Genomic DNA, 14,847 nt, shown 5'->3' on the forward strand with positions numbered 1-14,847 from the left:
ATGCAGAGCCTAATCTCAATTATCAAAGATGCTAAAGAAATCTCCTACCTCACTCAAACCTGCTAAATAGATAGATGTGTTTGTTGATAAATGATATAACATGATTCCTATAATATAGTATTGTATGATATGAAACAATATTGTTTAATTTGATACAATATAATATCATATGTTATATTATAAAAACTTATATGATACGATGTGATATTGTATCAATTTTTTTGATATTTTATTATATGATATTGTATCATGATATTGTAATGTATAGTATTGTATATTATGATACAATATTGTATAATATTATATTGTATTATTAATTTGTTATTTTATTACATGATACTATTACATAAGATGTTGCAAAATATAATATTGTATCCTATGATACAATATTGTATATTCTATAATATGTATCACACGGTATTGTATAATATGATATTGGTTTCTGTAATATAGAATTATATCACATGAAATTGTATTCTATGATATTGTAAGGCCAGCATTTTTTTATTTTTAGGTTTACAAACAACAAAATGATAAAGTTCCGTAGGAGGAGGAAATAAAAAAAAAAAATCTCTTTTGACCTACAATTTTTTTACTTTTAGGTTTACGAACCACAAAATTGTAAAGTTCTGTAGGAGAAAAAAAACCTTTTATGACATCATCTTTATTCTAATATTAATATAACGAATGACAACTTCATGATAGTGGTGTGTAACTGCATCAAGTGTAGCATGTGAAAAGTATGTCATCTGTGTAACATATCTCTGAAATAGTACAATAGAATATTAGACATACAGCTTTGATATTACATGAACATATCTGATATAGTATGGAGGGTAATCGTGTTCAAAAATCCAGACCTGTAAAGTTGTAAGTCCGAATATGCAGTTTTGTTGGTGTGTAAGCCTGAGTATAAATGAGTGTAATTTTGATCGTATAACCTATTAAACTCAGGCATAAACACTTTAGAGTTGACCCCGTAGGCCTTCAATCCAATTTTTCTACAGATGCACAATTGCAGCTGTAAAATGTTGTTTGTTATTTACATGTAACCTGCCATCATAATACACACTTTCTATTTGTAGTCTCTGCATTTGTACTTCCGTTTTCTGAAATAGCACGGCTGACATGTTACAAACCAACAAATGTAAAGTCTACAAGTTTGTCGAATTTTGACATGACCATATATGGAAACAGTGACGTCACCGATAAAAAAAGGCTAGCTGCAGGTAAAGGCATGCCGTAATCGCCGGAATGGGGACAGAATAAATAAAAAAAATATTAGGTAGGCTTTTAATCATTTCATCTCTGGACAAAAACGTTAACATTTTTAGGAAGTTTTATTTTTCGGAAAAATAAATCATAAGCTTGGTGTACATTTTATCAAGAGAATGTATGAAAGATGCGAGTGAAGAATTCGATCGGCTTCAGATACCTTCTTAGAACTGGAAAAAACATAATTTATATTAATAATAATGACTTTTTTTGAATATAACTGTATATGTGTTACATTAAAGTTTTAAAATTCAGAGAATTTAAAACTATCTATAGCAGTCAAAAAGATAAATAAAAATTCCCAAGTTAAGGTTAACTGTCGTGAAATTGAAATGTGTATACATTATTTTCAGAAATGTTTCATTTTGCATTGTCGGTAATATATAGGGGAATAAAGCCCATCATGCAGGTGCATTTTTTTAATTTCAAGCAATTATTACGGGATATGAGTATGACGTCCTGAATGTCCGTTCAATACAGACTCACTTAGTGAAAGTTGGTTGATAAAAAATTTCCGGAGAGCTATAATAATTATAACACAGCTTTACAGCCACTTGTGAACATGTACTGTTTACCATAAAGCAACTACTTAATTTTGTAAAAGTATCGTCAATACAGTATATAATTTGAAATATCTTATAATTAAAACTTACCAGTTCATATGCGATCAAATTCACCTGTCCCACCCCGTTTCTTAATACAGAAACTTCCTTAATACAGTTTCTTAATACAGAAATTTCCGAAAACATAATTACAAAAACATTAACATACTCGTATACCCTTACTTTTTCTTCAAAATGTTTCAATTCTTAACAAAATTTTATGCTTTAATTAATTTATTCTTTTATTATAGAAGTTTTAGATTAATTTATTATTTATCTTGTACTTGCACAAAAAATCATTTAGATTTTTTAAAAAAAATACTAGTATAAATCATGTACAGTTACATACGTTTTTCCGCAAAAAATTACAAAATTTTGCAAGTAGTTTAATTTTAACTAATTCAGAAAATAACAAAATTAACAAGAGAAAAACTGTCAATGTGACAGCAAACCGGGTTTCCTTTGTGTGAACAGTACCCATAATCCATATTTGTCAATCGTGAATTGATAAATACTACCTATCCAGAGAAATGGGGTACTCTATATGCAATATTTTTGCCAAAATGACTTAAATCAACGGCTGGTATTTGTTTTCATAAATTATCAGGAATCAAAATCCTATCAGTTTTCATACCTCTGATTAATGTATAATTGATCTGCGAAAGAACAAATACCTATCTTGAAAACTGTGGGAGGATTTATCGGTACAGTAAGTGTACCTTTTGGCAGCCACTCGCCCGCCCGCGATTTTCACTATTTCAATAACCGGAAACCCGGTTAAAAATTCTCTCTCAAAAATCTTAGAATTCAGAAGCAATGGAGTTACATGGGACCTCACGGCGGTCTCCGAACCCCATGTCGCTTAAAATATACCGGTATTCACCCCCTTAAGAAATTTCTTGATCCATCTAATTTCTTTAAAAAAATACGCATTAACTTATATTTCAGTTTAAATTACATGTCAAATTATTTTAGAGAAATTGGATATTATGCATTTCTTTTTAACCCTTATCGTATAATACCATGACAATTATATTACAGAAATTAGCGCATTCGTCACATCGGCAACAATTTTTATATATATGAGCCTCTTCCTGTTTGGTCAAGTTTCAATCATACCTCAATAATTTTTCTAAAACTAATACCGGTATTTTCGATAAAAAAGTGTCACTCATTAAGAGCTTATTGCAACAGTTTAGCTGAATATTATGTTTATTTTTCGTCCATTCCGGCGATTACAGCATGCCTTTTCCCCGCAGCAAAGCAGTTGCCATATAAGGTCATGTCAAAATTCGACAAACTTGTAGACTTTACATTTGTCAATTTGTATCATGTCAGATGTGCTATTGCCAAGCCTGAAGATACAAATGCAGAAACTACTGGTTCAAAGTGTGCAAAGTTGAAGGTTTAATTAACTAATGAAAACAATTAAGCTGCAAAATGTGCATTATACAAAGGAACTGAGTCAAATCTTACATGTGTTAATGCCCGAGTTTTATAGGTTACACGACCAGAATAACACATATTCAGACTCAGACTCCCACACCAACACGATTACATATTCGGATTTACATGTTTACATGTCTGGATTTTTGAACACGATTACCCTCCATAATATAGCAATGTCAGGGGTGTGCAATTACAAAATTTGGCCACAAAGTTACTAGCCCAAAATTCAAAGTTACTAGTCAGACTATTGTCGGATATGTCAACATTTCATTTAAAAAAAAAAACCTAAATTTTATGTACCGGTACATAAAGTAATAATTTTTTCTCCTGTATGATACTAGTATATAATTATTAATATACAAAATATTTATTACTTTCATGTTTTCTGCAGTTAAAAAATATTCAACTTCATTGATCTCTCACATTTTATTTACAAAATTGGTTTGGGTGTTTATATGTGAGAAAACTCAAACATAACATTGTGAATGTGAACAGACTCTATAAAATCACTGCAACTATATGTGTGCGTGTATTTTATCCTGTTGAATTTCCATGTACAAAGTACAACTATGCAATTAATTATGTAATGGTAAATTTTAATTGAAAATAACAGAAAATGCACAAACAATAATATGATTTTTTTTAATTCACTAGGCAGGTCACTTTAAAATGTGTTCATGAGAATAATTACTGCAGAAATTTATAATATCTCTAATACATCTCTCTCTCTCTCTCTCTCTCTCTCTCTCTCTCTCTGTAAAATAAATTTTTAAAAAAGCCAATGAATACATATGCCAATTCAACACAAAAAGAAAGGGTGATGTCCTTGAAAACAGCTGCACAGGTAACTATCGAAGCCATGTTCAGTGAGGTGTGACTATCTCGTCCAGCCACTGGTCAACACTGTCGGTAAAACTTCAAAGTATGAAACTTACAGCAGAGTGTTTGTAGAAGCTTCTCTGAAGAATGTAGCACGAGAAAAAGATGAGCAAGAAATTTTTAGGCTATCATGACACAAAAAGAGCAGATTTTAAGCCTCTGTGATAACAATGACGATACAATTTTCATACTAGGAAAAATTTGCTGTCGGGGAGAAAAAAAAGATCTTTTTTGTAATTTTATTTTTTTTCTAAAAACTCAGAAAACCGAGCGGCGGGTTTGTAAACCTAAAAATAAAAAAATGCTGGCCTAATATTAAATTATATCGTATCATACGATATTGTATAATATGATATCGGTTTATAAATAGGATATATTATCATATCGCATGAAATTGTATCATATGATATAGTATTATATGATATTGTAATATATATTAATGTATCATATGATACAACATGTATAATATAATATTGTATTGTATATATTTTACTTATTACATAATATTGTATCATTTAATATGGTACAATGTTTTATCAAATTATATTGCATATCATACAATATCATACTATATTATACAATATGATATCTTATGTTTCAATGTTATGATGTATTATGTAATATGATATTGTAATATAATACTATATTGTATTATATGTTAATATATTGTATTATGTGATCAAATACAGTAATGTATAACACAATACAATGTCATATCATATGGTACAATATCATATCTTATCATTGTTTATTACGGTATTTTATTGTATTATATGAAATATATTGTAAATATGATATTATTGTATTGATTAATATATGAACATTTGATTATCATACAATTTTTTAACAGATGATATATGATATTGTGTCAAAACAGAATCCATGAATATCCAAGATCATAAAGTATGATTTTAATATAATATGATAAAAGAAGTCTCAAATAGGTGTTGTCTCATAAGGGTGATGTCTCAACTCGGTGAGCTTTGTAATCTGTGATTACCTATGTTTTGATATGGAGTTCCATTGTACCACAGGAGAAAGTGTGGAAAATTTGAAACAATTAATTGCATCTGTCAAGACTTTTATTAGAAAGATATTCAAAGTTTTATCACCAGAAGAGCGTTGCTTGGCTACCAGTATTTCCATTTACTGCAAAGGGAGGGGTTATTGTCATTTTGTTGGTTTTTCTTTAAGGTGGCTCGACACACCAATGCATTATTTGATGGATCGATGAAGAATTCTCTTTTAGAAATGATTATTCAAAAATGACACCTATATCGGCCTCTGATTATTTTATATGAATTTTTTTGTATTTTTTTATAGAAACCGGAAACATCGTTTTAGCTGCGAACAAGATATATTAGAGCTAAAAATTTGTTATCAATTAATGCACAATACAATTATTTATAAATACATATCAAAAACGGCCAGATAAACTTTGAAATATTTTTGTAAAAAAAATATTTATGAAAATGAAAAAAAAGGATTGTAGATATTTTTTAAATCTATGGATAAAAACTGCAGATAAACTGTTACTCGCATTTAACAATTGCTGTACAATCATATTTCAACAAGAAATTGAAACCAAATAGTGAAATTAAAGTATAAATGGAAAATTTTAAAATCGAACCGATCCCGATTGTAATTAAACTGATCCCGAACGAAATCACATTATTTGTAAAATTTCAATTTTGAAATAATTCTGATCGGGATCAGTTTTTTTTCAATCGGGATCGGTTCAAATTTGATAAATAGCAATTTACCAAAATTTCGCATTTTCATTTCAATTTCTTTGTAAAATATCATTGTTTAGTAAATAGTTTATGTGACTATATGTTATTTTTAAAATTTTATCCATAGATTAAAAAGATATTAAAGAATTACAATTTTGATTTTCAGAAATATTTTTTTAATTAAAAAATTAAACACTTGACCAAACGATCTTTGGCATGAATTTATTTATAATTATATTACACATTAATTGACAACAAGTTTAAAGCTCTAATATATTCTGTTTGTCTGCAAAACAGTTTTTCCTATTTCACTGAAAAAATACAAAAAAATTCGTATAAAATAACTGAAAGCCAATATTGATCTCTGTTTTGTGGAATCATATTTCAAAAAAGATTCTCTATCGATCCATAAAATAAAATGTTGGTGTGTCGAGGAACCTTAAAACAATTAAATTAAAAAAAATATCATCAGAAAGGAGGCAGTTGGTGGTTTCAGTCAATTTATTAAATAAATAAATAAAGGCATTGACCTAGAAACACAGAAATAATACATTAGACTTAAAATACACTTTTAAATGTACATTTGATATGTTTTGTTTCTGAAATCTTTGACAATAAGCAACTGATACTCCAGTATTCATTTATAATATAAAAACATGTAGAATAGAATTTTAAAACTGTAAAAATTTTGCTTATAATCAGCATCATTGTTATTATAATGATTATTGCTAAACAAGTTCAAACAGCTGATGAAGGCCTTGTACAGTGGGAACAATGGGTGATGCTCAGTTATCTCATTTATGACATGTCGTCTAGCAGTCGAGTAGTACTGAACAATATAATTTTAATATAATGTATAAAATAAATAATTATCATGAATTTATTCAATATTTGTTTCTACTTAGTTTTGCTGAAAGCTCAAGTGAGCTAATCTGATCACATTTTATCTATCGTCACTCAGTCTGTCCGTCAGTCCGTCCGTCAGTCCGTCCGTCTGTATGTAAACTTTCCATATTTTCAACATCTTCTCAAAAACAACTGGACAAATTTCAAACAAACTTGGCACAAAACATCCTAAGGCTCAGGGAATTCAAAGTTGTGAAAATAAGGACCACACCCATTTACAAGGGGAGATAATAAGGAATTATTGAAAATATACGAGAAATTTTCAAAAATCTTCATGAACCATAATGCCAGAAAAGCTGAAAATTGTGTGGAAGCATCCTCAGGTTTAGATTCAAAGTTGTGAAAATCATGACCCTCGCAGGTAAGGTGGGGCCACAAAGGGGGGGTCAAATTTTTACATAGAAATTTATAGAGTAAATTTTTAAAAATTTTCTTTTCAAAAACCAATCAGCCAGGAAAGCTGAAACTAGCTGCAGATCTGTAGCTTTCTGGTTGAAAAAATTCGGATAGACAAACCAGAGGTTTGAGGTTTGTCTATCCGAATTTTTTCAACCAGAGAGCTACAGATCTGCAGCTAAGCTGAAACATGTGTGGAAGCATCCTCAGGTAGTGTAGATTCAAAGTTGTGAAAATCATGACCCCTGGAGTTAGGGTGGGGCCACAATAGGTGATTGAATTTTTTACTTTTACATAGGAATATATATAGTAAATCTTTTAGAAATCTTCTTCTCAAGAACCATTTGGCTAGGAAAGCTGAAACGTGTGGAAGGGGGTGGGGGGAGGGGGCAAATTTTTACATAGGATTATATAGAGAAATATCTTTAAATCTTTTTCTAAAAAAAACTGTTTGCGTAGAAAAGCTGTACCTTGAGTGAAAGCAACTTCAGATAATGTAGATTCAAATTTATTCAAATCAAAATCTTTAGGAGTAGTGTGGGGCCACATTGGGGATCCAGTTGTACAAAGGAAGACATTTTAATTATTCACAAAAACTGAAATGTTACAATGAAACTCGTTTAGTACGAACATGGATATAGCGAATTCTTGGATATAGCGTAGTTTTTTAAGTCCTCAGTAAAATTCTTATTAAATCTTTGCAAAGTTTTACAGTTATAACAAACTCAGATATAACAAATTTAAGGATATAGCAAACTGATTTTGAGTCCTTTAGAGGTGAATATTAACGAAATTTAAAACTTTGATTACAAATTTCTTTACAAATAAAAGTTCTCACTACCATTTACTATAGTAGTTTGAATGAATTTGTTTCCATATAACTTTTTAGCTCACCTGAGCTGAAAGCTCAAGTGAGCTATTCTGATCACATTTTGTCCGTCGTCAGTCTGTAAACTTTTTACATTTTGAACTTCTTCTCTAAAACTGCTAGGCCAATTTCAACCAAATTTGGCACAAAGCATCCTTATGAGAAGGCGAAATTGCAGAAATGAAAGACCGATCTTTATTCAAAGCGGAGAAAACATCGAAACTGTAGAAAAAAGGGGTGCATTTTAATAAATCTTCTTCTCAAGAACTACTGAGTCAAATTCAACGTAATTTTGCATAAATAATCCTTAAAGGGTACCTGCAGCCAAGCCGATGTGAAACATATGTCAAAGAATTTATTTACCAAAATTTAATGCAAAAAACCGCATCGAAATCAATGCAATAATAACGGAGTTATGCTGCTTCAAAGTGACTATTTTTACCTGCTTTGGGGAATCTAATCAAGAGAAAACAGAATTAGGCGATAATGAGGCTTCAGCGGAAGTGACGTCACGAGGTCAACAGGAGGGAAATTTCTGTACAAAGCTATACAAATTAAATTCGATTTTTCAGCCAAAATGATTGATATAGGTTCTGATGTTTTGAAGTATCTAGTTATTTTAAGTATTGTATATTTGGAAATTTGTATCCGTACTTATTTTATAACAGTCAGATTTCCTTTTAAAGGATTTTAAAATTTGCTATTCTCGTCGCCTTTTTACCAATGAATACGTTATCTTAAAACGCTTGCATGGGCAGATTTATGTTCAATATTCATTTTTTTATTACATAATATCCTTTCACACACGAGTGATCCGAGACAATGACACAGGTAAACAGGTAAACTAACGAAGCCACTGCTCCAGACACACGTGTATCTGGGGTATGTTACACATGGTACACGAGTCTGGTGAACAAAGAGAGGGTTTCACACCACTTGACTGGTAAATTGATTTGTGTATAATTAGCTACTCAATTGTTAAAATCAAGCATTCGTAAGCTAATACACATGTATAGTCCGTCAGTCAGTGATTAAAGAATCATGCATGAGACTATCAAATAGTAAAACTAATGTTCGAAGTAAATGCCTTTATTGTTACTTATCTAATCACTTAAATATTGACCAAATTTACAATTCAGCAATTTTAACCTATTTTATGTGATCAAGTAATTATTTCGGAAGTAATTACGTTTGTCTTTATAATTATTTCTTGTTTAATAAAGTGCAACTTTCTTTCGAGCGCTATGGTCAGCAAATTAACGCTTTAACTCCATATAGCTAAAATTGTTAAACTGACAACGGATCATTATGAAATCTGAATAAACTTGAACATTTTGACCAATTATGTAAATGAATGTAAAATGAAATTCCATTATCGTATTTTTAAAAGAATACGAGACAGACTTAATCATGCAGCCATCTAGCTTGGACTTTTGCCTTGATCCGTTTATAATCCCGTGTTTGTTTGATAAAGAATGCATACTATTTTGATTGTTTTTGGTCCAATATCAATATTATTGAATAATCGGGTGACATCATTTGTAATTTTATGCCTTATACGAGGAATAGACACAGTGTTACCTTTTACAAAATATGTATTATCAATATTATTAATCAGTTAATAATATCACGGAAAAATAATTCGAAAGAATGACAATACTAACAAAATATTTTTCTTATAACAATAGTGATTTCATTAATTGTCATTTTGCTTCTATACATATGCTGTTCATTTATATGCAAAATGTGTTACACATTTGACTAAATTCATGCAAACAATTTTCCAAATTCGGCATTTTTGTTCAATAAAATACGGGTGTAAACTGAAACAACAGTATATTTAGTCATTCAAGATTGATAAAGAAATAAAACAAAAGAAAAAATGTTCATATATCGATAAAACAATGCAAGAAAACGAACAGTTTTCAGTAGTGCTGAAATGAATACCATAAATCAGTATTCGAATATTCGTGAGTACTATTCGATTCGTATTCGAATATTCATAGACGTCATAGACAATGTATTAAGCATATATAATAGTTTGTATTACGAAGTGGGTGTATGTGTAGACTGCTTAAACATGTCAGTTCGAAGTTGACACTTAATGCATGAGTATCCATTGAATTGGGTGCGCATTTAATTTTTAAGCAAATAATAATATACTGATTTTTAAAAAATTTCCATCAACTACAGTCAAAAGATTTATTACTTCTTTAATAATATACCGCAGTCCTGACTCCTGTATGAGACCGATACGTAACTTCGTAAGTTAGTCCAAATATTTCCGCCATGTTTGATATAGTATTAAACAGAAAACTGATAACGCTCATAACTCCGGAAATGTTCTGTTTATTTAAAAAAAAAAAAAATTATATCGAGGTATCTTTTAAAAAAAACTTTCGATGTACCTTTCGATATTAACTCTCCGTTGCTCACACTCGTTTAAACAGTTAAGCAATTTTTTTTTCAGCGTCTGACATGAATTGAAAAATCTAGAATGTCTGTCTCCGTTTGATGTAAACTCTGCTTTTACTTTCAAGGTAAACAAGCATGGCGGAAGAGTCTATTACTGGGTTAAGTAATAGACTCTACGAAGCATGGCAGTCATAGATGGCTTTATATTTACTTTCGTTCAGAGTAAAATGAAATAACACGATGCTGCATAGTTTACAGTGCTTGATATGGGTGTTTAACATGTGATCGAATATTCGAATGCTAAATATACATTCGAATATTAGAAATTTACTATTCATTCGCAAATATTCCAACATTCGTTTCAGCACTAGTTTTCATACGATATTCCTGTTTCTCATACAGAAGCGTTGACCCCATGACGTCACAGTTCATCTCGCGCCAAATCGGCTCGATTCAAAACTCGTTAAGGTGTGAAATCGGGTTTTCCCCTAATATCTCGAAAACTACTTTTGCGACCGCTGTAAAATTTTCAGGATGATGTTTTAACACATAGATCTCCATTATATCAAAAATTGACCGGCACTGCAGATACCCTTTAAATTTGCCTACACTAATTGTCTACATGCGTAATGTATGTCACTGGATGAAGAGAATTAATTAAACTATAGTACTAAAGTTTAACACGTTTGTAGTGTGTTTTCCCTATAAGTAATGGGAGCAATTGTACAACCACGTAAATGCACCCATCTCCCATGGATCACACACAGAGCGTGCATGGGGATAGGAATAAACGAAATAATTTTATTCAAATGGTTTTTAACAAGTTAAATATTTGGTCTCTTCAATTACATGTTTATTTCTGAATAATGCATTTCCCCAATATTTTCATTTCGCGAGGGGATGCTCTGCTTTGCGGTGCCGTTGTTTTTCGTGGATCTTCAACAAATAACAGCAAAGGTTGCTGATACATGTAAATATGCAATCGCAGATTTTGAGTTAAATTTGGGGAAAAAGGATAGACAGAAAAGAAAATGCAAATTTAATTTGTATTAAATCGGGAAATGAATTTTTATGGGTTTTAATGCTCCTGTGTTCATCAGATGCTATCCCAGTTGTGGTTTTAAACAAAAACAAGACACAAACATGCAGCACAAGCTTTTATCTACATTCGACAGACAGGACATGGTGATCGAAATTTCTAATGCAGGAATTAGAGTTGTTGGCCTTTAGCTTAAGATTTCTTGTTTGACATTTTAAAATCTGTTTTTCAAGTTGGACTGACAGAAAATATAGGTTTTGAAGTATGTTTCTCCCATCTTTCAATTTTGTTGGTCTTAGTAATCGGGTGTAGGAATTTTTTTCTGCATTGAAGGTCACAGAACGACATTGGAGACTCAAAAGCCGTAAACTTTATATCTTTGTTAAAAATTTGTGTTTGGGTCTGATCTTTGGCACAATGCTGCAGAAGAGTGTAAGAATGAAGTTCAGCATCTTTAATTTGTAAAAAAGGCCTGAAAGGTGGAAAGACCTAAAAACATAAGAAATACAAAAGGTGTGTCCCTAAAAGATGGAAAGATCTAATAATAATAAAAGACAGGAGAAAAACAAAAGGTCTTTCACCTGAAAGGTGGAAAGACCTAACAAAGAATCTATGGTGTATACATATATATCAGAACTTGTAAACTGTTAAATGCCGTTGTGTCATTATAGTGCTATGGCCTTTGTTCCCGTGGATAACGGCCCCTTGACCTTCGTGGTGCTGTGTTTCCTGCTCCGGATATTCCTCTCTGTCGGATGCACTGCCCTCAATACATCCTGCTTTACTCTTTGTGCCAAAGAATTTCCAGACTACATTGCCACAGTTTTTGTAAGTTGTGACAATATGTGTACATGTTATTACCAAGGCTTTCTTTTGGTCACCTGAGTCACTCATGTGACCTAATGCAATTAGTCTTTGTCCGTCGTCGTGCGTTAACAATTTTACATTTTTAACTTCTTCTTAAAAACTACAAAGCCAATTGTAACAATTTTTGATATGAAGCATCTCTATGGTAAGATGAATCTAAATTGTGAAATTCATGGCTCTATCACCTCTGGGGTACCAGGGGTGGGGCAAAATATGCCAAAAAAGCCAAATTTTCAAAAACCTTCTTCTCTTCTCCCACACAAATGAGGAAAAAAACTGAATGCATTGTTATGATCTCCATGAAGCCCTCTACCAAAATTGTGAAATTTATGGCCGTGGATCAGGGGTTCAGGCTTTAGGATGGGGCCACTTTGGCCGTATAGTGAAAATGTATTAAATCTTAGAAAATCTTCCTCTTTACTCTCACACGTGGGGAAAAAACTGAATGCATGGTTATGTTGTCCCCAAACTTTTCTACCTAAGTTGTGAAATTCATGGCCCCTGGGTCAGGGGTTCAGGTCGTAGGGAGGGCAATATGGCCATATAGTGTAAATGCATATAATTTTTAAAAATCTTCTTCTTTTTACAGACACAGAACACAGGATAAAAACTAACTGCATATTTAGAAAAGATTTTAAGGTGGGTCTCCGAGTACACCAAATAAGAGTAGGAGATTCTTGTTGCATGCATTTGTTACTAATGATAGGCACAGTATTCAACAATAATAGACCTCAAATACAATGCTCTATTTTTTAGGGAATTTTTAGGTCACCTGATTAAATCAGGTGACCTATAAATCAGGTGACCTATTGCTATCCGTTTTCTTCCGTCGTCGTGCGTAAACAATTTTACATTTTTAACTTCTTAAAAACTACAAGTCTAATTGTTATCATTTTTGATGTGAGGTATCTCTATGGTAAGAGGAATCTAAATTGTGAAATTCATGGCTCTACCACCCCCGGGGCACCACAGGTGGGGGCAAATATGCTAAAAAAACTAGCCAAATTTTCAAAAATCTTCTTCTCTATTCCCACACATGTGAGGAAAAAACTGGTTGCATGGTAATGATGTCCATGAAGCCCTTAACCAAAATTGTGACATTCATGGCCCCTGGGTCAAGGGTTCTGGCTCTGGGGTGGGGCCAATATGGCCATATAGTAAAAATGTATTAAATCTTAAATAATCTTCTTCTTTACTCCCACACATGTGGGCAAAAACTGAATAATGGTTATGATGTCCACTAACTCCTCAACCAAAATTGTAAAATTCATGGCCCCTGGGTCAGGGGTTCAGGACATGGGGCGGGGCGGGGGGGGGGGGGGGGGGGGGGGGGGGGCAATATAGTGTTAATGCATATAATGTTTAAAAAACTGTATGAAAAACTGACTTCATAATTATGTTAACCAGGAAGTCCTCTACAAAAGTTTTAAATTTCATGTCCCCTGGAATGTTGGTTTTGACTCTAAGGCAGGGCCAAAATTGATGTATACTGCGGAATCATTAAAATTCATGGTGGCTCAATTTTCATGGTATTCATGGGTATCCCTCCCCCAGGAATTTACATCCTCAACGAAAACAGATTTATAAAGAGTTATCTTTCTTACTGAAACTGAAAACCGACGCATCCACGAAATTACATCTCCACGAATAAGCAAAAAACCCACAATCCCAAAAAATTGATGCCCACGAAATTAAATGATTCCACAGTAGGTGTTAATGCATATAATGTTTAAAAATTATCTTCTTTACTCCCACACACCTGAAGGAAAACTAAATTCATGATTTTGTAGACCAGATCTTTGAGTTTTTTACCAAAATTATAAGTTTCATAGTTCAGGGTTTGACACCAACTTTTTTACTTAGGTGGACTGCAGGTCCACTGGTCAAACATCTCTTGTTTATTATAGGTTTCACAGTTCTTTTTGAAAGATTTTAGAGGCAGGTAGGTGGTCGATTGTCGTCATCACAGATTTATAATTTTTCTACTCCAGAATGAAAACTAATTAAATGCATATACATGTATGAGACCCCTCGACAAGTTTGTGTATGGGTCATATGCTACTAAGGTGACCGTTAAGGCCAAATGGCCTCTTGTTAGAATATCAGTCTGCTTCCAGATAACCCCTTATATGTCAAATTTTTTAACATTTCTGTTTGAAAATTCTTATGAAAGTGAGATGTTATAAAGTTTGAAAATGAAAAACAAAATAAACATGAATGAAGTTTATAATGATTAGAATCAACATAAATATAAACTAAAATATTTAAAAATTCTTTTAAGGCAAACTGCTGGATGAAATCCCACAAAAATCTGAAAATAGAAACAGTATTCATTAGTCAATGAGATGAAAAAAAATAGAAATTGAATGAAATGAGAAATTAAAAGAAATACTGTATTATATTGCAAAAATCTTGGTT

At 31.8% G+C, this 14,847-nt stretch overlaps 1 protein-coding gene across 3 annotated transcripts in view; it reads left to right on the forward strand.

The window, feature by feature from the left end:
* LOC128175223 (MFS-type transporter SLC18B1-like) overlaps positions 1-14,847 on the forward strand; it is a 59,050-nt gene that overhangs the window by 18,358 nt on the left and 25,845 nt on the right. For 2 of the 3 annotated variants that reach the window (XM_052840692.1, XM_052840698.1), the window contains exon 5: positions 12,234-12,390. In XM_052840692.1, coding sequence (XP_052696652.1) covers positions 12,234-12,390 — 157 coding nt within the window. Of the gene's footprint in view, positions 1-8,058; positions 9,052-12,233; positions 12,391-14,847 lie in introns of those variants that run through there. The other variant, XM_052840706.1, reaches the window with a different exon arrangement.

This window comes from Crassostrea angulata, chromosome 1 (genome assembly GCF_025612915.1).
Source record: "Crassostrea angulata isolate pt1a10 chromosome 1, ASM2561291v2, whole genome shotgun sequence".
Classification (NCBI taxonomy): domain Eukaryota; kingdom Metazoa; phylum Mollusca; class Bivalvia; order Ostreida; family Ostreidae; genus Magallana; species Magallana angulata.